The 25,388-nt window shown below is 32.8% G+C and overlaps 1 protein-coding gene across 3 annotated transcripts in view; it reads left to right on the top strand.

Moving 5' to 3' along the window:
• The window catches only part of LOC126735978 (uncharacterized), a 68,309-nt gene extending 43,221 nt beyond the window's left edge, over positions 1–25,088 (top strand). The window contains exons 19-27 of one of the 3 annotated variants that reach the window (XM_050440109.1): positions 4,418–4,558; positions 4,620–4,750; positions 7,760–7,941; positions 7,997–8,185; positions 8,250–8,464; positions 22,983–23,111; positions 23,165–23,301; positions 24,749–24,884; positions 24,941–25,088. In XM_050440109.1, the coding sequence (XP_050296066.1) occupies positions 4,418–4,558; positions 4,620–4,750; positions 7,760–7,941; positions 7,997–8,185; positions 8,250–8,464; positions 22,983–23,111; positions 23,165–23,301; positions 24,749–24,884; positions 24,941–25,015 (1,335 nt within the window). In that variant the 3' untranslated portion in view covers positions 25,016–25,088. Of the gene's footprint in view, positions 1–4,417; positions 4,559–4,619; positions 4,751–7,759; positions 7,942–7,996; positions 8,186–8,249; positions 8,465–13,189; positions 13,759–22,982; positions 23,112–23,164; positions 23,302–24,748; positions 24,885–24,940 lie in introns of those variants that run through there. The other 2 variants (XR_007660575.1, XM_050440110.1) reach the window with 2 other exon arrangements.
• Positions 25,089–25,388: the final 300 nt, after the last annotated feature.

Genomic DNA, 25,388 nt, shown 5'->3' with positions numbered 1-25,388 from the left:
TGCGAGAAAAAAGAGTGTCTTCAAATTTTTTGCAAAAATCTTTGCAGTCTTATAACTTTGTATGTGTATTTATTTCACTTATATTTTTTGCGAAACCTACCTAATAGGTACAAAAAAACACTGCAATACCTTACATTTTTAAGGCGTTTAAAAAGCAGGCGATTTATTATTGTTAAAACTGTCAGTTTGACGCGTGCAATTTTTCAATTTTAGTTAAAACAGTGAGTTAATAAAATGGTGTATACGCTAGCCGAAAGAATAGAAATAATTTTCCTTTATGGAGCTCAAGATCGGTGTGCTCGCAGAACCGCGAGAGCATTTAATGAAAGGTATCAATGTAAAGGTATCAAGCCAAAACGTGAGCCATAAATACGTATTAGAATTGATACGAAAATTTGAAGAGACGGGATCGATTTGCAATAAGAAAAAATATGAAAATAGAGTTGTCGATGAAGCATGCCAAGTTGAAGTACTAGGACAATTTGCTATGGATCCAACTTTGTCTATACCAAAGGCCGCAAAACTAACAAATATTTCCACTGGTTCCGTACATAAAGTTTAAAAAAAAAATAAGTTCTTTCCTTATAAAATTCATATTCTTCATGAACTCGGAGAAGATGATTTTGATAGGAAAATTCAATTTTGTGAAGTGATGCGCCAGCTAATTGACGACGATCCCCATTTATTGAAGAACATTTGCTTCAGTGACGAATCGACCTTTTTTTTTAAATGGCCTGGTGCACAGACATAACTGTAGATACTGGGATAATGAAAATCCGCATGTTTTTCGGGATGGCCATACCCAATATCCCCAAAAAATTAATGTTTGGGCAGGAATTTATGGGAATGAAATAATCGGGACATTTTTTTGGAAGAAAATTTGACTGGCGAAATTTATTTAAACCTTTTAGAAAATGCAATATACCCTTCCATCATCCAATCTATGCAAAATCAAGTAGATCAACATGGTGCTATATTATTGAATGAAAATAATATACATTTTCAGCAGGATTGAGCAGGAGAAAAGTGGATTGGCAGACGTGGTGCAATCGAATGACCTGCGCGGTCTCCGGACCTAACCCCACTAGACTTTTTTCTTTGGGGCTACTTAAAAAGCAAAGTTTATAAAACCCTACCTGAAAGTATTGAGAATTTAAAAAATAGAATATTTCAAGAATGCAGAGAAAGTAGCGGGCAGACCCTTGCCAATGTTCGTAAGGAGTTTGAAAATAGGCTTTTTTATTGTCTGGCTAATAACGGCGCGCATTTTGAAAATTTAATTAAATAAATTTGTTAAACTAATTAAATTTGTTTTTCTACCCTACCGATTTACACTTTAATTGCTTCTTGGTCAATCAATTTTATTTTTTTTTACAACCATTGATAGTATAATGAATGCCCTTTAAAATAATGTATCATACCATGGGGTAGCCATTTGACATACCAAAGTTTGGCGTAAATAAAATATTCATTATTTCTAGACATTTTCGCTAACTATTTGCCTACACATTTACCGATTTAATTTTTTTTGGTACCGTTGAATAGAGAATTTTACGCTCCTTACTATGATGTATCACACGATGGGGGTTCTCATTTGACATATTAAAGTGAGGTTAGCTGGATGTGAGGAGGTGATTGACAGAACTTCAGTAAATGCATAATTAAACGTCCCCCTATATATCTAATTTGACGTGTTTTTTTTTTTTTTTTTTTTTTTTTTTTTAAGAAAGTTATTAAGGGTGGATCGTTTTGAAATGAAAGCACTGTATATTAAGGCTATGATTTCACACTTACTTTTATAAGTCTTTATGTAGTGATGTGCTTAAAGAGAAAATTTACTGCCAGATCTGGAACAAATAATACATTAAGTCAGTCCTTACCCTTCTATTGAAGACCAAAACTTGCACTTTTCCTATTCCTTTTACTTCTACAAAGTTGCTATCACCAACTCTTACTTACTTTGCTACTATCAAAGTTTTTATTTCTATAAACTGGTCTTTGTCATAGCACATATGCTCGGTTGCGCCACCTTCCAGCCAACAACCGTGTTTAATATCATCTGACCCAATTATCGCCATAATGTCCATACCACATTCAGATTTTGATCAGCTGATCTCTGGTTGTCCTTAACCTGCATCTGCATGCCTTTGCGTCCTAAATCAACATTTTTCCATTAAGTGACCTAACTTCTTACAAAAGTTACAGGTTCGTTGAGGGCAATTTCTTTTTAAATGTTTTCCACCACACTGAAAGCCAAACACTTTTGTACCAGCCTTATTTTTGAACTTCCACACATTAAAACCTGCTCATAAGACCTGCGCCTTATCTGTCCCCTTACTCTTTTTCTCTTCCAGCATTAACCTCGATAACAGATCTGTCAGAATCTTTAGGAGTAGATTCTCAAATCATCTCTAATTTAGTAACACTAATTTTTTCGCCCATTGATTTTAAGTTGTCCTTTATTTCTTCTAATTGGGAACATTTCCATCTACATACTCTAAAGCAAAAAGTGTTGATCATAGATTTCCTTAAGTTTTGCTCACATGTCTGCTGAGGATTTGCATGTTAAAATGTGAATTATGACCCTCTCATCCAGGCTGGAAAGTATAATCTCTTGAACCTTAGCGTCTTTGCTATCCCATCCTTGGGTCTTTCCTGGAGGCATTGGCCTCTCTGTAATACCATCCACTATGCCGAAATAGCCCGTTGACCTTAATGCTATTTTTACTTGAACTTCCAAATAACCCAATTTTCACCGTTTAATTTTGCAATACTTAATAAGCCTATTTGCTCCGCCATGTTTCTGTGTTCTTCTTAGGGGTCGCTACCGTAATAATTTCATGGTTTTGTGACAACACGAAATAATTGATGCCGATCAATAATGACGGAAGCCATGGCTTATGGCATGAAAACAGAGCCACCAGCTAAAGCAAGACTTTCCCAAGAAATGGTTTTGAAGATTGAATTGGTTGGTAGTATATGCATGAGACAACCATGTAGTCCAGATGAGCTAGTTTTCAATGGGGTTGATTTTTATGTCGAAATAAAATGCCCTGCAAGTCGCGAAAACTTAAAACTTTTGATTGCGAATTGAGCATTTCGTATGTGGACTATATTAATAGTTAATTCTCAAAAAAAAAAAGTGAAACAGAGCCATCTTTATTACTCACAAATGCAATTTTCATTATACGTCACTGGATTAAAAATGTATCATTTTTTCGTTTATTCAGAGGATTTTATTTTGCTTAAAATCGAAACAGATGATGATTGATTGCGAATTGAGTATTTCGTATATGGACTATATTAATAGTTAATTCTCAAAAAAAGAAGTGAAGCAGCCATCTTTTTTCATTATATGTCACTGGATTAAAAATGTATCATTTTTTCGTTTATTCAAAGGATTTTATTTTGCTTAAAATCGAAACAGATGATGATTTTCTGAAAATTTTTTGATTCCACGTATTGAAGATTTCTACTTCACCTTTTTTTTAAAGAATTTATTTAAAAAGCATGATTTACAAACTGTGTGCAGCATTGTCCTGTACCCGCTGCTTCCAAGTTTCACAAAAAGAGGGCACTCTGAGAGATATTCACTTGGCGTATAATAATATATATCATATCAAATCAAAATATATAATATCAAATATATAATATATAATATCAAAATTTCATCGAAATGTATATGAGCCGGTTTTCAGCGTTGAATTGGTAAGAACCGCCGTTACTCTTTTGGTTGACAACTTTGACAGGTAAGTGTGACGTATTGTTGCCCCATATCGCAATTCTCAATCAATTTTTTACAATCTAAACATAGCCTTCTTCTGGACTATATAACCGAAAGTTTAACCCAAGTCCAAAACCGGGTAATAATTGGGTAATACCAAACGCCAAACAGCTAATCCGTGACGTCACGTTTTCCTTTATTTCGGTTAAAGCCAGAAGCGCAGAAACGCATTGGTAAATACCAACTAAGAACCATTCCACGCGAAAATCGGCTATGGAGAGATGTCTAGAGAGTTAATGCCACTATCTGTCAGAATGATTTATCATCACAGCGTTTTCTTACATCTGCATTATTTGACTGATAGTATGATTATATAAAATTGCACACGCCGCTGACCATTTCCTGAATGAAATCAGCCATTTTTTATTTAAAGTCCTCTTTGCTTTGCCCTGTAGCAACGCCCGCAGATTGAATTGCCGACCAATAAGTTTGTCTATCATTTTTGTTACGTAGAAGTTACAATTATTGACAATTTTGGATGCGTCATTTTCCATAATTTAAAATTTAAAAATCGAAACTATAATTTCTGACACTTATGATTTACTTAGCGGCGTTGTCAAAGACTCTGTCTTTTTTATGGACCGCTTTTTTACAAGTCGCCCCATTTATATTATTAAATATTGTTTTTTTTAGAAATGTTGTGAAAAATATTTTCCGGACAAAGGAGAGTTCATAGATTTCGGTGGGATCAGTGTAGAGTTTTGTAAGGAAACTTCCACTATGACTTATATTGTTAGAGAGTTTAATATTTTTGACGAGTCCTTCTGTAAAAAAGTAAGAATTAAAAAAAATAAAGTGAAGAAAACATCCCTAGAAACAGTTTCTGTTATTCTAGATCACGCATATCCATTTCACAGCATGGCCTTCCCAAGGACAGCCGTTATTTGCTGAAACCATGGTACCGCTACTACAGTACATGCTTACTATTCCCTACAGTTCAAAGCATCCTATTTTAGTTCACTGCAGGTATTATTACTTTACTACGTATTTGATTATTTATACTTTACTATTATTATATTAGTATCATTGTTTGTAAAAATAAAAAATATTATGTCAATTTAACCATCTCAAGGATTATAAAAAAGTGTTATATGGAAATTTATTGTACGGTGCTTTCATTTGAAAACGAACCCTTCTTAATAACGTCAATTTAGATATACAGGGGGACGTTTAATTTTATATTTGACGATAAAGTTCTATCAGTCACCTCCTCACCTGCAGCTAACCTCACTTTGATATATCAAATGGAAACCCCCATCGTGTGACACATCATTAAAATGTAGCAGCATTAAAATGTTTATTCAACAGTGCCAAGAAAATCTAAGTCGGTTGACGTATCAGCGAATAGTGAGGTCAAATGTATGGTAGTAATGAATATTCATACTTTGGTATGTCAAATGGCTATCCTATAGTCTAATACATCATTTTAAAGGGCTACATTCCCGAGTAATTCGAACCTTTAAATCACTACTATTTTCAGGTGGGGTTTTATAAACTTTGCTTTTTAAATACCCCTAAAGGAAAATCTAGCGGTGTTAAGTCTGGCGACTGTGCGAGCCATTCAATTGCACCAGGCCTGCCAATTCACATCTCTCCAAACTATTTATAAGCCACTCTCGAACTATCAAAATCTTGTTTGAGATTATTTTCGTTTAGTATCTTAACACCACTTTCATCCACTTGGTTTTCCAAAGATTGGACGATTGAAGGATATATTGTATTTTCGAGGAGGCCTAAATAAATTTGTTCGGTTAAATTTTCTTCCTAAAAAAGTGACTCGATAATTTGGCTATACATAATTTTTTTAGGATACTAAGTATGGTCCTCTCGAAAAAGGTGTGGATTTTCATTATCTTAGTATCCACAGTTACGCCGGTAAACTTCCTTATCAATTCTAGTACATATTTATGGCCTATGTTCTTGTCTTAAATGCCCTGGCGGATCTTCAGCGCCCTAAAGAAAATTAATTTATATTTTTTATGAATTTTTAACTGAGCGTCAGAATAACAATTTTTACAATAATGAACTACTTTTTGAACGTATTAAAAATGCTAGTAACTGCAATGTTATTTTTGTAACTATTGGGTACGCATAGGATGCATATTTTAAAAAAATATCTGGACTCAATGAACTGTTTATTCACACATTTTTGCTTACTATTTGATTTTGTATTTTTTTTTGTTTGGTTAGATAGGAGATTGAATGCCTTTTAAAATACAAGCGTGTGAGGTCGATAAAATATCCATTATTCCCATATATTTTTGGTCACTTTTCACTGGTACGTCAACCGATTTAATTTTTTTTGGCACTGTTAAATAGATATTTTAATGCTGCTTAGACCATGGGGTTCCCATATGACATATCAAAGTGATGTTAGCTGGAGGTGAGGAGGTACTTTGTCAAATATAAAATTAAACATTCTCCTGTATATCTAAGTTGACGTGTTTTATTTTTTTTAAGAAGTTATTAATGGTGGTTTGTTTTGAAATGAAATTATGGTAACAACCGGAGATAACGGTCCAATAAAATAAGTACGTCGGAGAGCTGCCATAGCCAAGCCAGGTGAATATGGGACATTTGCCAATGCTACAAGAAACGAAAGGACTAGGAGTGACAAAAGCATCCCAACGGATTTGGACCTTTTTACTTGCGTCATTAAAAAAATGAATAGGCCTACCAGCCCCTATCTGCGACTAGGCAGTATTATCGCCAAGAAAGAAAGCTATTCTTGACTAAAAATTGACGATAATCTGGACGTACTATCCATTTCACAATGCTTTTTCATAATTATGCTTTTTTCACTGTAACAACTCTAATGCGTCAGCACTAAAGCTAAACAAGGCTAAGCAAGGCTAATAGAAACCACAAAATGACTTGAACAAATCTTCCTAGTTTATTTGGATAACTTTATTATTCTGTCAAATATATTTAAGGAAACTTTTAAGGGAATCCTTAAGGAAATCTTTAAGAGTTATAGAACATTCGTTAATCCATCCTTTAAATATTGTTCTAAACAAAATTTAAAACTCAGTAGTGACATCAGCAAATAGATTAGTTCATACCACCCAGTGATAATCGCCAACTAAGACGAATTCTACGACTTTATGTATATTTCGAAATTTTTTTATTAAACATGGATTTTAATTGGTCACCAGATTTTGAGGAATTTGCACAACTCCGCTTTATACGTACCAACCTATTAAACAAAAACAGGAAAGTTATATTGCCAAGCATTAATACTATGCTTTTTTGAGGTGGCTGTTCCAGTGTAAGAAACCTATACACAAATAGCAATATGCCTATAACATCTACAAGAGTATGGCAAGTCCAAAAAAGCGAGTATCACTGAAATGCTAAAACTTTGTCTAAAAAACCTTGTATAAAATAATGTAAACACTATCTAACAAAAGCGTTAAAAATCAGCGAAAAATGTTTGGTTGTCGTTAGTTAGTTATCAGTGTGGAACGTCTCTAGAATTATCGAGATGTGATGATTCTTATGCGCCCATATTTTTGATTTGAAGTTCAAGGAGTTACGGAGTTAAAATGGAGACTTCTTAGACAATCCTCCAGAATGGAAAGCAAATTATAGCGGTTTTAAGTCTGGGGAAGGTTAATTTCACGTGGTACCAAATGAAGCTAACCACAACAACGCAAGTAGAAATTGTTGATGTCGTCAATGTTAATTGAGCTCACTAAACTATATTTGATCATTGGATAAAAGATTTACGTTAAGTCTTTTGTTTGTACTATTTTGGTATTATTAGTTAAGTTCACTACTTGAGTTAAGATATATTTTTAGTTCCAAAATTATTATCTGCAAACAGCTTTTCGAACCATTGTAAAATATGCAGGTCAAAGATTTTTTTTCCTATTTACAAAACATATCTTATTTCTTATCTTTCTAGCCTATAAAACCTTAAATGTATCTTATCTAAGCTATTGTAGAAAAGTTAAAAATCTCTCAAAATTTTAGCGCAGGAGTTGGTCGAACTGGAACCGTAATTCTCTGCGATATGTGTTTAAGAATGTGTGCTGCAGAAGGCGCCGTGGATGTGTTGGCTTTCTTCGCAAAAATGAGAACCGAACGCCCTAATATGGTGGATAATGTCGAGCAATACAAGTTGGCTCATTTAGCTATTTTAGCTTGTTTAACTGGTAAGCCTTCTATGGTCTATAAAAACAAAAACTTTAATTTAGGTACAATTTTAAGCTCGAGATACCGGGATAGAATGTGGCATAGATTTATTCGAAAACAAGGTTCTGAATATTCTATTTGATGACCAAATGCAATATATTAAAGATAACGAATGGCAAGATGATGCGATGAAATCAGTCGCATCTGTTGTACAGCACATCCCTATCGTTCCCGAGAAAAATCGATATAAGGATATATTGCCTGGTAAAAAATAATACGAAACCTTATCTAATTTAACTTCTAATCTAAAATAACCATAATTATGCAGATGAAGTATTTCAAGTTTTCCTCAGCCGTCTTCCAAATGGTGGGCCTTCATCTTGCTACATCAACGCAATATATGTTAATAGTTTCATGTGTCCAAAGCGCTACGTTGTCACACAGCATCCGCTCACCAATACAATAAATGATTTTTGGAGACTGGTTATTGAGCAACAAATCAAAAATATTATAAACATTGATCCTGTACTTCAAAATGAACAGGTAATGTATAATGATAGATACTGTAGCATTTTAAATGTTTGTTTAATTGTATAACAAAAGACTTGATAAAAAAGAGTCAACTGGTTTATTACACATTTACACATTTAACATAATAAGACTAGTAGAAATATTTATTTACACTGTAGTCATTCCTACTTTTTATTTCGATTTAAGTCGTGTCAATATTCAGACTTGAACTTGCTTATCCTAATGACGATGGCTCCTTATCTATTAGGCATACCATTGTTCCGGAACATTCGGTACCCCGTGTGTGTACGTCTGCCCCGAGATGTCGCAAGTTGTGCCCGCCACTCGTTCCATCTTTGTCTCAACTTGGGATCTAGGCGGCGGACAAGATATTTCCCGAATGCCGGAAAACTGCTATATTCGCGGCTGTTAAGATCGTTATATTGGCCCTCTGATAATGATGCTTGAGTATGAATGACATCCAGTCTTAGACGCAGACCATTGACGTAGTCTCAGTAAAATCTTACTTTTCTCAGGGTCGTTGTTATTCTAGGATGTCCTAACACATCAGCATGGATTTCCTCTAGTAACTCTGAAATCCTAGATTTTGGAACAGAGATTTGCCTTCTTTCTTCTTTGCCGTCAACTATTTTGCGCCATAAAAGTTCATCTTCCAAAATTAGAAAGTCCCATTGTGCCCAATATCACTTGACATTTGTAAAATACTTGGCAACTTCTTCCCAAGTTTTTTTCCCAAGAGTTTAAATTTATTTAGCAGCTTATTTAATTTAATACCTTTTAAATAACCTAAATAAAATAATATGTATTTTACTATTTTTTTAAGCTTATCTTTATGTACCTATGTTTTACCGTAAAGGTTATGACTTAGGACAAAACTAGATTTCCAGTAGATGTCCAATTTCTTGGCCTCCTAAGCCTTCACCACTGACTGAATTATCTTTTGTGGTATCAATTAGTCAATCTATATATATATATAAAAGAGTTTGTCCTGACTGACTGACTCGACTCAAGACTCATCATGGCAAAGCCCAAACTACAATAGCTAGAAACGTAAAATTTTGCCAACGGGTTCCTTTTATAATGTAGGCACCGGATAAGAATGGATTTTTCGAAATTCCACCGATAAGGGGTGTTAGCGATATGATAAATATCGTATAGCGGCATAAAACTGATTAATAAATACGATTGAAAAAGTGCCTTTGTATTATTTATATTTTGGTAGACATAACAACAAGGCGGGTCCATGCGAGACTGATACCCGAGAGGTGACTCGACTCAGTCTTACCGCTCGCTCTGCATCTAACATATCATTTTTAAGATTATTTATGTCTTGGTTTTATAATAATTATATTATATTAATCGCGCCCCTTGACCTCAAGAAAAACGGCGTGGCAATTATGGGTTGCATTTACTATTATTGGAGGCCTTCTTCGACTTTTCTTTTATTTTCACGCGAGCAACGCCGCGGGCATTCAGCTAGTAGTTTATAAAACACCAGTAGATAGCAGGCATTAGTTGACCGTGTAGCTGCTTTATTTGAGATTATACAAATCATTGATCACATTTTTAGAAAATTATATTCAATAGAGCAATTTGCTTTTGAGGTGCCTTGAACATTAAAGCTCATGTTCCTGTAAGAACTTTTGATCCTGTTAAATTACAAATTTCTTTGAGCTATAAGCCGATCCAAAATAGATATACTTCATAATGCTTCAATGTTTTATGATTTACTCTGTGCTAGTCAAGTAAAACTAGGTAGAAACCTTCGAATTCTTCAAAACACAATGTCGAGATGGGTAGTATCAGAATAAGGGCATGAAAATAATAGTACAAATGTAATCCTTTGTAATTTTTTGAAACCATTTCGAAAAATGTAGATGTTTAGAAGAATGCTCAAATAGTCCACAATTTTATGCCTTATAAGAACGGGAGTGCGAAAATGTATTCTTGAACAGTGTAACTCGAGATGAGTTAGGACGATATAGCGTATAGCCTTGTCCTTGAAAGAAAATTTAGCTAAGTTAAGAGAATCGTTTGAACAGACAGAAAGGCATTTCTACAATTTAGAAAAAAGTTTAGCAAGAGATACATATTTATACGATAAGTATTCCATATTTATAAAAATCGGTATCTTAAATTAGATCATATGATTAAATTAGAAAAGGATGAAATTTACATTAATCATAAAACTTAATACTTATCCCATTTTGCGCTCCTTAATGATTCTAGCATCATAACAAAACTTCATGTAGTTTTTGATGCAAGTGCATAAACACTTAGTAATTTCGTAAACCTAGTCTAGTAATAATTGCTGACATAGAAAAAATGTATAGACAGATTAATATTTTAGCTATTTGAGCATTGCAATTTGCATCGGATTGTGTGGCGTGAAAATCTAGGTTTAGAATTTCAACATTTTAGAGTAAAAACTGCAACGTACGGAACTACTTTTGTATCATTTTTAGCCACAAAATATCTGAAACAAATATCAGTTGAATGTACAGACAGCTCGCCAGAATTGAATTCAGTAAATATTTCTACGTTGGTGATTTAATCGCTACATCTAGAATTTGAGGTGCTACTAATAGTTAATCGGTTAATAATCAAATTGGTTAAATAATCTAATAAGTCGGTTCGGCTAATAATCAAACGAACCTGAAGTTTTTAATCATTTTTGCCATGGTAAACATTAACGTAAGCCTTGGACCACAAAAGGTCTACGTACATCAGCTAAAAACATGCGCTTATTATCCCACTTAAACAAATTTTCAGACAGCAAATACGTAAAAACGTAAAACTCTACAGAAAAGTTTACCATGAGACTATAAACGCCGCCAAGGACATTTATTATAATACGAGGTTGGCTAAATTCGGTAATTTTGCCAAAGAAACGTGGTCTATTGTTAATGATTTAAGATATAAGGGTCCCAAATCTAACATCTCTACTTCACCGAACAGCCTAAACGATTACTTTGTAAATGTGGCTAAAAATTTAATGAGTACCATAATTTCGTTAATTGAACCACTGTTATATCTTTCTAATTTTAATGTAAACTTGCATAGTTTTTTCTTCATACCCGTGGTAACAGCAGAGCTTAGCAGTACAGGTAAAGACATTAAAAATAAATCTTCATCGGGAACTGATGGACTAACACTAAAAATATTTGCAAACCTGCCGGAATGCACTTTAAATCATCTTACTACTCTTATTAGCCTGTCATTCCAAAATGAAGTTTTTTCGAACTGTCTTAAGACTGCGATAATTATTCTCTTGCATAGAGGAGGAGATAAAAAGGAAGCTTCGAACTATTGCCCAATCGCACTTCTCCCCACGCTGTCGAAAATCATTGAACAATTAGTTAAAAAAAGGCTCCTATAGTTTCTGTCTGTAGAATTTTATATTTAATTCTCACTTCTCATCAGTTTGATTTTTGAATAACAAATGCACAAATGACGCTATGTCTTCTCTTTTTAATAATGTGTACTCCAGCCTAAACACCCATCATTTAACAGCGACAATCTTGTGATTTTTCAGAAGCATTTGATTGTGTAAATCACAACATCCTAATTAATAAGTTACAGTATTAAGAATTCAGAGGTACGCCTCTTAAATGGCTTAAGTCGTATCATAATAACAGAAATTAGCTTGTAAGGGTTGATTCGACGCTGTCTTCTTAGAAGCCTTATTGAATTCGGAGTACCTCAGGGATCTCTTTTAGGCCCAATGTTATTTCTGCTGTTTATCAACGACATCGCTAACCTGAATATTAGCGGGAAAATTTGTCTCTTCGCGGGCGACACCAGTTTCACTTGGAGCAATCCGGACGCGTATTTACATACTATACTACAGCACAGAAAACCATAGAACTCGGCGGCTCTGCACCGCAGTATAATATGTAGTTAAGAAATACGCTTATTTATCACTACATACTATACTACGCTACAGAGCATTAGAAAGAAAAATGTTTTTATGTGATTGCTTTGGTGCTGTAAAATTGGTAGTAACAGAGTGAATAAATGTGTTATGATTATTATTGGTTTTCGTTTCATTTTTGTTGGTAATTTTAATATACAAGATGAGACGTGTTAAGATATCTAATGAATTCAATGCTACTGTCAAATTTAAAAACATAATGTTTTGAACGTGTGTTGTATTTTGGGTTTTAGAATTTCGATAGTGCTTTGTTTTTAAGTTAGGTTTTTTATTTTAATATATATGAATACAAAGTATGTATCTAAATAAGTACATATAAATTGTTAGATTTTAATTAGGTGCTACTTATTTAGTTTAGATTTGAAATTTAAAGGGTCCAATGAATAAAAATAAAGCAATTACTTTTGCTTAAAATATAAAAGCAAAACCTCAAGACTTTGCGGATTAGAAATGGTTGAATTAGAAGCATATTTTTGTGTGTTAATGAGACCGAATGTATACTTATATACAGATTATTATTTATTTTCTTTTTATTTTACTCATCTACCTAATATTAACTACCATAGATTGGACATGTTACCTATTCTATAGACAATATTACTAAACTTAAGGAGTTTATACAAATACCACTATTAATCAGTAAGAAAAAGCTGTAAGAAATCATTCCATAATTTAGTAGGTCTATTTTATATAAAAAAATAAAAGAGATGATACCTAGTATTCATAATAAAAAGTTTAAATTCAATAGTACCTATCTTAACTAAAATAGCCCTAGAGGAAAATATTGATGACATGTTTTTTAGAGATATGATGGATACTTCTAACATAGAAGTGATCATAAATGAAGATAACAGTAAAGAAAAAGATGACACACTTACATTTTTTTAACAAGATATGGTTCCAAATTTGCCTTCATCATCTTCACATTCAGATGCACAGAACACAAATATAGTTCAGATGATCTACTTAAGAGAAAAGAAGTTGCGGTAGAACAATTAGGTCAAAATTTTTCAAATCTCGTACAGATAGTTAAAAGAGACTCGACTCCTGAAGCAACAAATATAAAATGAAGAATATTTGTCATGGAAAAATAATTAAAGTACAGCCTACGTCCACAAGTAGAAGATCGCAAAGATCTGGAATGACATCTTGATCAAAAAGAATTCAGGCAGGAAGGCCAGCAAAAAATAAATAAATCATCCGAAGACGTAAGGTTCCAAGGTCACTAAATCAAGATGAGGACTGCAATAGCCATAACGCCAAATATTATTAAAAAGTTTATTTTAGGCTAACTAACTATAATAAAATACTAATTTAGATACTAATACAACTAATTATATAATAAAGTTAAGATACTAACATAAAGTTTCGTAGACTGAGATATTTTATTTTTATTTTACGTCAAGTACCTGTATTTATTTTTAATAAATATTTGTTTAATACCTATAAATCTGTTTTATTTTTCTATTAAAATTAATCTAATAAAATAATCTCTTATAGTTGTATCCTTACTTGGTGCACATTCTAATTCTAAACAGTTTGCAAACTTTTCTGAAATTGCAAAAAAATTTAAAGCAAACTTCAGAAAAATACTTAACGTAGTCAAGCTTAACCACTGAAAAGTATTTACGTACCTTTAAAAACCCACAATCCACTATTAAAATTTTTAAAGTACAACACACCTTCACAACACTAGGTATCTGGTTTCAAATTTTCCAGTCGCATCATATTCATTAAATATTTAAACATCCTTTATCTTGTCTTATAGCGAAATCGCCAGAAAAAATAATTAATAATTATTTACTAATTATTTTGTATATATTAATTGTAATTATTTAAATTAATAAATAATTACACAATAATTAAATGTGTTACTACCAATTTTACAGCACCAAACAAATCACATAAAAACATTTTTCTTTCTAATGCTCTGTGCTGTAGTATAGTATGTAAATACGCAATCCGGACAACACAGCACTCCATAGAATCGTTTCTATTGACTTATTGACCATAAAGTGTGGTGCGATTCTAATCTTTGTGCCTTAACATCTCTAAAACTAAGGCTTTATTATACGAGGGTCAAGTAAAAAGTAAGGTTCCCACATTTTTTGTTCAGGTGTAAGACATTTTTTATTGAAATTGCGAATTACACTATCTGAAAGCTTGGTCTCTTAGCTACTTTTCTACATAGTCGCCAAATTTTTCTACACATTTTTGCTGTCGAGAAATCCTTTTTTGAAAACCTGCCTCTAAAACCTCCGCCGCCAACCCGTTGAGGTACGTGGTGACTGCATTCTGGACCTCTTCGTCCGTAGCGAAGCGTTGTCCACCCAGGTGTTGCTTCAATTTCGGGAACAAGTGGAAATCGCTCGGTGCAAGATCAGGGTCTTCCTCTCCGGCGATTTTGGATGGCTCTTCTGAGTTTCTTTAGTGTCTTGCAGTATTTTGTTTTGGTAACTTCTTGGCGTTGAGAAAACGGATCACTGCCCGGATCTCGCACCTGGCGGTGACGGCGATTGCGGGCTCCATCTCGAACGGCTGTCAGGCCCATAGATAAAGACGTAAATAGAATGGACTCTTCCTTGTTAATGCAGATGTCAGCATTATTTTGCTACACCTAGCGCCATCTATCGGTCTGGAATAAAGTACTGGTGTACATCTTTTATTACTAGATGCCGCGCTACGCAAGATCTCGCCATTTTAAGCGGGCTTTTCAAATGTTTTGGCGGACTCCGCTTTACTCCCATTGCTTTAATATTTAAAAACTGAATAATTGAAAAAACACTTCATATATTAAGCATATAATTTATATAATAGTTACATACTTATATAATATAAGTATAATGGTTACATATATCGAAAATCTTAAAGATTAAATAAAGGTTATTACACGTTTACAATTTAAATTCGTTTAATATCAAAACAACATATTTCTAAAATTTAAATCACATGTTTAAGGAAATGGAATATGTTATAAATTCCTAATTTACACCACAACTTCTACCTACTTTAGAACTGGTACTTAAGTTTCTAGTTAGTACATTTACGTTTTAAAAGTAAGTTTTTTTTTGTAAATTTGTTAACTTAGAAAATAATCAGAACCAATTAATCAGAACTTAATCAGAACCACCCCTGATCCTCAAAAGCATATGAAATGCAGTCATAATGTTTCTGTTATGCCTGATATTAAAATGGTGAATTTTAGTGTTTACTATACTGGAAGATGTTATTAACGATGTAAACTAACAATGGTACATATAAATATATACTGGGAAATGTAAGTTTGTATTGGATGCAAGGCTCCTAAAATGCTGCCAGCAGCAATTTTGGTAACTCGGCCCAGCAATAGATCTAACACATCTTGTATCAAGCAATTTTAATAATTTAATGAAGCAATAAAAATTAATGAAAAATTGTTTCAAAACAAATAACATAGAAAACCTATGACAATCTTACCTGAGCATGATTTGCTATTTCTTGAGTTTGTCTAAAACCCAAATCTTCACAACCAATTATTTTTTCTTCATGGTAATTTGGTTGTAGATTTGACTGAATGCTCATTTCATCAAACATTAGGACATAATGTTTATCCTGGGGATTCTTAAAGTTTTTCACTTCAGCTTTTAAAACTGAAAAAACTTGCTCATGTATGCCTGGACAGATTGGAATCCTATTAAGGAGCTTCATAACTGTTTTTCTTGATGGTAATGCAAAGAACTTTGATAAGAAATGGTTTCCAGAGCCAGTTTGTTTATACAAAGCTAATGCGAGTACCTGATCTTCAAGTGTGTACCGTCTACCCTTTGGTTTTCTGTCAGAATTCTCAATTTGACATTGGAAAAATCTTGCCGAATACGGTCCATACTCGAAACACATTTTTTGAAAATGTCAGATGAAGCAAACTTCTCCGAAGCACAGAGTCTCTGTTTAAATGATAGCCTACTTTTTTTTGACAAAGCAGCTCGCCTTTTAAATTGTACTGCTCTTTTGTAAAGGTGCCTGGCTTTTGGAGTTAGATCTTTTACTTGTGAAACATTCACTTCAGAGAGTAGTGTAGACCGGCCTAATTTAAATTCAATATTAATAATTTGTAAGTAATTATTCAAAACTTACAGAAATATTCCAAATTTCTATATTCATCCACACTTGTCAAAGATAGTATAACATCTTTTATAACTAAGTTTTTGAAGTTAACTAAGTAAATCCTTACAAAAAGTATTCTTATTATGAGAAAATCCTACTTCTATGTCAATTAAAAAATTGATTTTTTTACATTAGATATCACTTAATTAATAAAACTAAAAGTATAATATGGCTTAATTGTCAACTTATAATAAATTCTATCATAAAAATTTGGATTTTTCATTGTGAATAACAGTGATAACAAAAGAATACGTTGTGATATTCAGATAGTAATAATATTTAAGTTATAAACAATGGCTTACTTCTTTTATTTGAGGATGCTCCTACCGGATTTAATGTGGGGGTAGGTAATGATATACCATAACCACTGGTTTTTACAGATGAACTCTCAAATGTCTGTAATAAAGTTTTCTTACTGGTGCTGGGTTCAGATTCTGCCTCTACAGTCACTTTATTATACAAGAACTGATCATTTAACAAATCTGATTTTAGACTGCATAAATCTTCAGTTCTTCCTAATACAGCAGTAACTGTATTTTCTGCTTTGCAAATTACCTCAAGTGGTTCCAAGAGACCTAACCAATATATGTTAATGTAGAGTAAAAAGTTGATTATATACCATATTGTTTTCCTAAAGTTTCCTAACCTGGTAAATTGAGTGAGGGCAAAACATCTTTTTTGAGTATTTTATTAGCACCAAAGTCTTGGGGCAGAAAATGTAAAGCACAAATTCTGCAATTATTGTAGATTTTCTCAGGTGTAATTTCTAATACCAATCGTTTGTTTCCTGTTAAATTCACCCATTTATTAAAAATGGGTTTGCTCTTAGATGGGTTGGGAAAGCGATGTTTAGAGATAGAAAACATAAAGAAAACATTTTAAGTGCTGAGGTGCTTCTTATTTGTAAACAGGAATCAAGGTAGAATGTGTGAAGCCAAGCAAATTTAAATATTTTCTTTTCCTTTAATACTAACATATTTTTTTACTCATACAAACAATAAAACATTAATATGTATTTAACTGAAGTGTGTGGTTAATCGTTTGTATATTATTAATATCTCTTTGAAAATTAATAACAAGTAAATAACAGCAGGATATTATACAAGATACTATACCTACAAGAACGAATTTCGTTTAAGACCACTTATATCTTTTGAATAGGTTATTTCAAATGATTTAACATTTATACAATTCATATCATAATCATGATAGTATATATTATAATCAAGATAAACTGGCATAACGCATAAGATAAATTAATGTTAGAATACCTACCTACAAATTTAAAAATGCAGTGCAAATAAATAAGTATATATTAAGTCTTTCTGAATTTAAAACACACAAAACAATGCCGAAATCACAGAAAATCACTAAACACAAGACACGATTATTGCAAAATAACAGTGCTAATGTCAACAAATGAACAAATCGCCATTTGACATTGTTTTCGTCACCCCTTTCGCAATGTGCTAAAGGTTGCATAATCTTTTTTTAAATGGCCTCAACGCCATCTATAGGAGTGGAATTAAGCTCAATGCGGGTCTATATTGGCAATTAGAGATCGCAGGGTATGGTCAGGCCGGCACTGAGCGTCGTAGCGACTTCCCCGGCCGCTAGGAATGAACAGGGGGAACAGACGCACACGGCGGTGTTGCCGGATTTCGCCTGGCAACACGCGCGGCGGAGTTACAGCGTTGGGAATCTTACTTTTTACTTGCCCCTCGTATAAAAGTACGTTACAATCTTTTAAACTGAGTAACACCACTATTGTCCACGTCGCTGATTCAGTAAAATTCTTGTTGCCTGTTGTGGATAACTTCTTAAAATGGGACTTGCATATTGAGGCTTTATTAAAAAAATTAAGCTTTGTCTATTTTGCGCTAAGATCAGTTTCTAAGGAGCTTAATTTGTCCACTTCTAGAACAGTGTATTCTTTCCGATATGTCCTTCCATTCTGGGGTACGTGTTGCGTTACTCAATTTGAGCGTATTTTCAAGCTTCAAAAAAGAGCTGTTCGTTACTCACTTGGGCTAAACAGTTGAACCCACTGTCAGGGTTTCTTTAGAAGATTCAAAAATTTAACACTTTTTATCACCGTTTTTATTCATATTTGAATCTATTTGTTTAATACATAAGCACGTACTTCAGAGGAACCACTTGACACTTACCCACTTAGGAACGCAGAGCATTATCTTTATCTTCCAAGCCCTCGCTCAGAGCTAGTGAAAACATCGATTTTGTATAATGTAAAAAAAAGTGCACAATCATCTGCCACTAGAATTAAAGTCCATACCTTCCTTTCCCTCATTTCTCAAAGCATTAAAATCGTACGTACTGGAAAGAGCCTTGTATGCAGTAAACGACTTTTTTATTTATATTTAAATTTAAATTTCCCACACACTTTTTAATTAAAATAAAAATATTCTTTTACCTATTTTATTGTTCGCGCTTATGTTGCATACTCGTAATTTGTTTGACCTTATATACATTTTAGTTTATATTGATTTTTCTTTTATTTATTAATTTGTTTTTTGGTTTGGTTTTTTTTTTGTATTTTGACTCCATACAATTTTGTTAAATTGTATAAAGTTTTGTATGTTTGTTTTCTTTCTATGTGTATTTTTTTGTTGTATTTTTGTATGTTTTGAATTCCCTCATTTTTACTTTTATTGAGGTTTCGTCTACAAATTGTAAATTTTGTTAACAATAAAGCATTATATTATTATATAAACTTTATCAAGAAAAGGGCTATTTTTTTAGTAAAAAACTTTAGGAGTATCTTGGAGAGCTGATACAGATGCATTAGAATTTATGGTAAGACCAAACTCGACTAAAACGTTATTTAACTTAACCGAATTAGAAAAGGGGTTAAATGGCTTAATAAAAATAGTACAACGTCGAGAATTCCATACCAAAATTAAGGCTTTTTAGAAAAAGGGTTTAGTCGGCAATAACCATATCTTAAAATCATAAGATCCCTTTCATGTGAGTGGGTGGTCAATTATTAAATTACAATTAAAAGTATGCTATTAAATTTCCAACTCTTTGGCCTAAAAAAACGCATGCACGTTTTACGCACTTAATAATTATGGATTATTATCAAAGACAATTGCATGATGGCCCTCAACTTCTTTTAGCTACGTTGTGCCAATAATTTTAAATAATAAATGACAGAAGTGAAATTCGTATCGTATTAGCTAAATGTATTACTTGTTTTCGGACGAACCCTCTTATTGCATCTCAAAAAATTGACAGTTATATAGAGACAGTAGGAGATTTAATTACTTTGTCATTTTTAGATTATCTTAACCAACTTCGCAATTATGAAATTAATAACATTTTTATATGATGTATGGAATCTTACAATTTAATTAATTTTCTCTTACAATTTAATTAAATATTTTATGTTAAATATTTATTATTGTTTATAATTATTTATTATGGTAATTATTGATTATCGAAAAATGCTAGTAACTAAATATTGGATCAAGTGGTTTTTAAAAAATAAAAATTAATAAGGCGTAACGTCGCCCTAAGCTTTATTAACAACCTGAACTATCTGAGGCATGGTACCAACTAAGCTTTCACAAAATTCAGTGGTGAAACTAGCCCATATTTCTTGCAATTTAGTAGGTACCTATGGCAAAGTACGCTGAGGATTATTTCGTAGCCGTTGTTTCATTTTGTGCCAAAGTGGCACAAAATGAAACAGAAAAGTAAGATCCGGGCTGCTAGAGGGATGTGATAAAACTTTAATGTTTTCTCCCATATATTTTCTGGTAGATTTAGCCATATAGCATGAGGCTCCGTCCCGTTGAAAGATAAAATCTCCGGATATTGGAGATAAATTTGCTGGGCTTGGAATGTTCAAGGATATCTTGATATTTGGCTGCATTTACTATGCCTTCAATAAAGTGTAAAGTTCCCAATCCTTTCGCCGACATGCAACCCCACACCATGATGCCCTGTGGAAACTTTAAAGTTCTTTTCAGACAATACTTATGAAATGCTTCTGTTTTTTGCTTTCGGTAATCTCCCACACAGACTTGCTCTCAATTCTGCTACTCAAATTTGCTCTTTCTCACTGCAACTACTCAAATTAGCTTTCGTCGCTATAGATTATTTTGCTCCACTTATTTTTGGTCCACGAAAGTTTTGATTTGGCCAAGTGCAACGATTCCTTTTTTGAATTTCTATCAACAAAGATTTTTTTTTTGGCCTACTCGAATAAATTTAAAAAAAATAGAAATTTATATCGCCAAGAGGAAGTTACCAAACTTAACTCATAAAAACTAAGACCGCTCTTGTGGACATATTTACGACAGCATTCTCTAGAAAGATTCATCCCAGTTTCCCTATTCCACCTTGCACTTACTTCTCATAGTGTATTTCTTCTTCCTGACTTACATTACACTTCTTTGATAAACAACTTTTGGGTGGCCTGAGCTTTTGCCGCGAACATCAATACTAGCCGTTTCACCATATTTCTTAATTATATTAAATATAGTAGTTGTTGCTACAATTAATTCAATGCAAATTTCACGCATTTTTTTCTCTTTATGGTACTGATGGATAATATCATTTCTCACACTTTTGGATCCAGTAGTGCCATTATTTTTTTTTTACTCGAAATATACTTCCTGAGGCACTCAGCTGTGCCTCATGAAGACATATCCTGTGCCCTGTACCTCAACAAACTGTCTTAGTAAATATCATATGCTGCAGCAAATAGTTCAGTACATATGGCTGCGATTGTCTTTCGAGTATCTCACGAATCTTCAGCAGCACAGCAAATGGCGTGATACCACCAACACTAATATTGGAGCCATGGTGGTCCTTGTAGATGGACTATAATTCGCCTCTGAAATGGAAGCTGGGACGTTTATTGAAAGCATTACTTTTAATGGTCGGTGGTATGTATTTTAAATGACTTTTTTTGTGCCAATTCACCAATGTCGCCAAGTGGTTAACAAGATGTAAGTATTATGTCCTGTTCTCCATATACGTCTACCATCGGTCGTAAATTGCCCTATATATGAGAGGAAGTAATATTGTTGCGATGCATATGAAGAATTGTAGTGTTATTAATTAGTTAATTAAAGTAGGGTTAATAGTAGATTGAGTTTTTGTGAATAAGTTTTTTAAAAAAAAACTCATTAATTTCTGCCACTAAGTGGCCGAGAACCTCAAGTTTCAACATGATTTAATCAGTTTTAGTTATACCGGTCATATACAGTGTGTCCCAGGATGAGCGAATTTATACGTAAAAATGACAAAAAATTTTGAGGTTGAAATTTGACCGTTTGGCATCCAGCACTGCTTGATTAAAAAATAAAATTTTGCATATTTTTAAATTTTATGAGTAAATAAAGTAGTATTTCTAGGCAAGATAAAAAATTTATAAGAAAAAGTTGTTTAGAATGCAAAATTATGCCCGAATACCGAATTTCATAACCATAGGCCTACTTTGATTTTTACGTTTAAAGCATTTATTATTATTTATTAATTATTTATTCTCACTTTTTTTAAAGTTTAAACAAAAATCAAATAAATATTAATAATTAAAATAGTGAAAATTATTGCCCTGGAATTTTTTGCTCGTGAAATGCATGCCGCTTATTATATTGGGTTCTTTTTTGCTGCATTTAGGAGTTTTTGTCTAACTTTTCAAAATGTAAACATTCTCAATTAAATGTGGCAGCTACTATTTATAGTAGTCCCCTGATTTAACCATTTCTGATTCCTATTTATGGGGCCGTCTCATGCAAATTGTTTATTCCGAGCCATCACCAAATGACAAAGAGTTAAATTTAACTAAATTAAACAAAAACAAAGAATTAGAGATGCTTGTAACTCAATTTCCATTGAAGAAATTAGAAATTCTTTTAAAAGGTTTAGGAAAGATATTGAAAAAGGTTTCGATAATAGAGGTAACTACATTGAATAAATTTAAAAATAAGTAAATAAAATAAATTTTCTTGTTAAATTAGACGTATTATGTGCATTTTATTACAAACATATTTTTGAGGATGGTTTGTAACTCTTAGGTCAGTGATTTAACTATTAGATAAATAAATTAGTTAGTTTTTTCTAATAATTAAATATGAAAAAAAAAATAATTGGTACACATAACGTAAAAATCAAAGTAGGCCTATTGTTATGAAATTCGGGCATAATTTTGCATTCTAAACAACTTTGTCTTGCCTAGAAATACTATACTTTATCTACTGATAAAATTTAAAAAATGCTCCTATCAAGACATGCTTGAATTAAAAAAAATAAAAATATGCTAAATTTTATTTTTTAATCAAGCAGGGCTTGATGCTAAACGGTCAAATTTCAACTAAATTTTTTGTCATTTTTACGTATAAATTCATTCATCCTGGGACACACTGTGTACATATATATATATTATTCTCGAAAATACACAAATAATACATTTTTTTTTATTAGTTTTGGCCACCTCAAGACGGCGAAATGTATATCTCTAAAAATATATGCCTTAAGCATGATAAATCGGAAATCTGTGAAGAAACGACTATTCATAAAATTATTATTGAGTCAACTGAAAATGATGATGATGTAAGTAGTGATTTATCCTAACAGCTAAGAGAGCTATTCACCTATCTTTTTAGCAAGTACTCTTGACTGTGAAGATCCTATGCTACAATAGGGAATTTATAAATGAGAAGGACATAAAAGATTTTGTGTCTTTTGTTGTGGAATGTCAACAGACTGTACCTAGTGCTGCCCCTGTTTTAGTCACTTGCCAGTGAGTACCTGCATATTAGGGACAACAATTGACAAAGACAATTGTTGTCCAACACAAAAAGACAACACAAAAATTGAAAAAGACAAGGGACAACAATTGACAACTGCTATTGCCTGCATTGTCTTTTTCTTTTTACAACTAAATAATACGAGGTTTTGGTTAGTAAGTGGGTATATTTCCAACCTTCATCAAGTGTACACTAAAAGCAAAGTTGCTTTTAGGAGTTTCCTTTTTCCAGAACAGTCATCAGACCAATGGCTATTGGAGTCATTTGGAGATCTCTCCTGTTTTAGTTCATTTCCGATACTTCCTAGTTCTCACTTCCAATGGGCAATTTGCCTTTAATTCGCAAAATTAAATTTGTTTGCCAGAAACTAAGATGAAGTTTAAAGGCAAATTACCAGTCCAAATTACATTACCTAATAAACAAACAAACATAACCGGACAGTTGAGCCACATTCTACACATCAAAGAATTGTAATTAACGTATCTAAGAGGCCCCTTACCAATTTTGCGTCAGTAAGGAGGCTCCTAGGCTAAGAACCTATCATCATTGAAGATGTAATTATTTCTGTAGAAATCCTAAATCTGCCACGGACTGACTGAAGGTGATAAGCTTCGATGTACTTTGGACCAACTTGAGGTGCAACGTAACCAAGGCAAATATATGCAATAAGGAAGAGTACACTAAAACATCTAAGACGGGAAAATATTATCGAGATTTTACCGGAACACAAGGGTAATGCTACACTGGTAAGGGACTATGAAGGTGATGAGGGCAGAAGAAAACACAGGACTTTATCCAAAGATCCCACCTACCAGTCGAAGAAAATATTTACGTGGAATGGTTTGAGGAGCATGCAATCAACGCGGCTCAGCGTAAACCAAGTTTTGGCTTCGATATGTGAAATCGAAAGAACGTCAAAGGCAACATAAGAACCTCAGTTCAACTATCCTGCCCCTACCAAACATTATTAAAACATTGTATCAAACGTTTGTTAACTACGTGCAATAACGATGCTGAGTTCAATATCGAACTAAAAAATATTAGCAAGGATTTATAACGGTTTTCGGAAGAAATCTTGGCCTTCTCTACGTTCAATTTGGATCGAATTAGTAGTATTATTGGAAGTTTACATTGATTTCTGCAACCAGGACCTAAGCGCTCAGGGGCGTTAAACCTACTCCTGGAATTGAGGACGAAGTACCATAGACTAAAACAGGACAGTTCTCAGACATCAAGAGTATATAATCCTGTAGAATAGTTTGCTTTTAATTTATACTTAATAACCGTGGGAACGGGCATCGAGTTATTTGTGACAATACAAGATATTCAAATATTTAAGACCGACAATGAAGTCTCTCGCATACTTTCTTCGTTGATAACCTTCTAAAACATTCTAGTATATTTAAAAAAATATATATTTAATAATTCCGTATTTTTCAGCGACGGGGCAACAACGAGTGGTTTGTTTTTGGCCATTTCAAATATGTTTGAACAAATGAAACTCGAGAAAGTCTGTGATATTTGCCAAATAATCCGAAACCTACGAATATGTAGAAAACAATTCATTGAAAATAAGGTAGGCATTCAAAAGTTATTAAAATATTTATATAATAGTTTCCTGTTTATTTTTAGGACCATCTAAGAATAATATGCAGTGCCGCTTTATTTTATCATAATAGTTACGGCCAATATTACGTCATACCGTAATAAAACGAAAAAAAAACAATTTCTTAAGGCAAAAAAATAATTTATTGAAATCTCCTTTGCTGAAATATAAAAAAAAACATACATCTATCTTTATTTCTAACAAATGAAGCTGTTTCCCTAAGTCTAAATTTTTGCGATGCCATTTTAGAAGGTGTTTTCACAATTAACTACTGATGTCTTTACGGTAAATTCCAGAGGAATAAAATATTCTTTTGTCGAGTAAAATCAACTTTAATCTACAGTTAATTCGTGAAACTTAAATTTTCAGTTAAAATTACAGACGCTGATATTTTAGATAGAAAATTTAATGGAAAAATTTAAAGCCGTTTATAAACCATTAATAATGCAAATAACGATAACTCAAATTAAATAT

Source organism: Anthonomus grandis, chromosome 5 (assembly GCF_022605725.1).
Source record: "Anthonomus grandis grandis chromosome 5, icAntGran1.3, whole genome shotgun sequence".
In the NCBI taxonomy this organism is placed as follows: Eukaryota; Metazoa; Arthropoda; class Insecta; order Coleoptera; family Curculionidae; genus Anthonomus; species Anthonomus grandis.
Note: the sequence above shows the minus strand (reverse complement) of the source record. Positions and strands in the feature narration are given on the sequence as shown.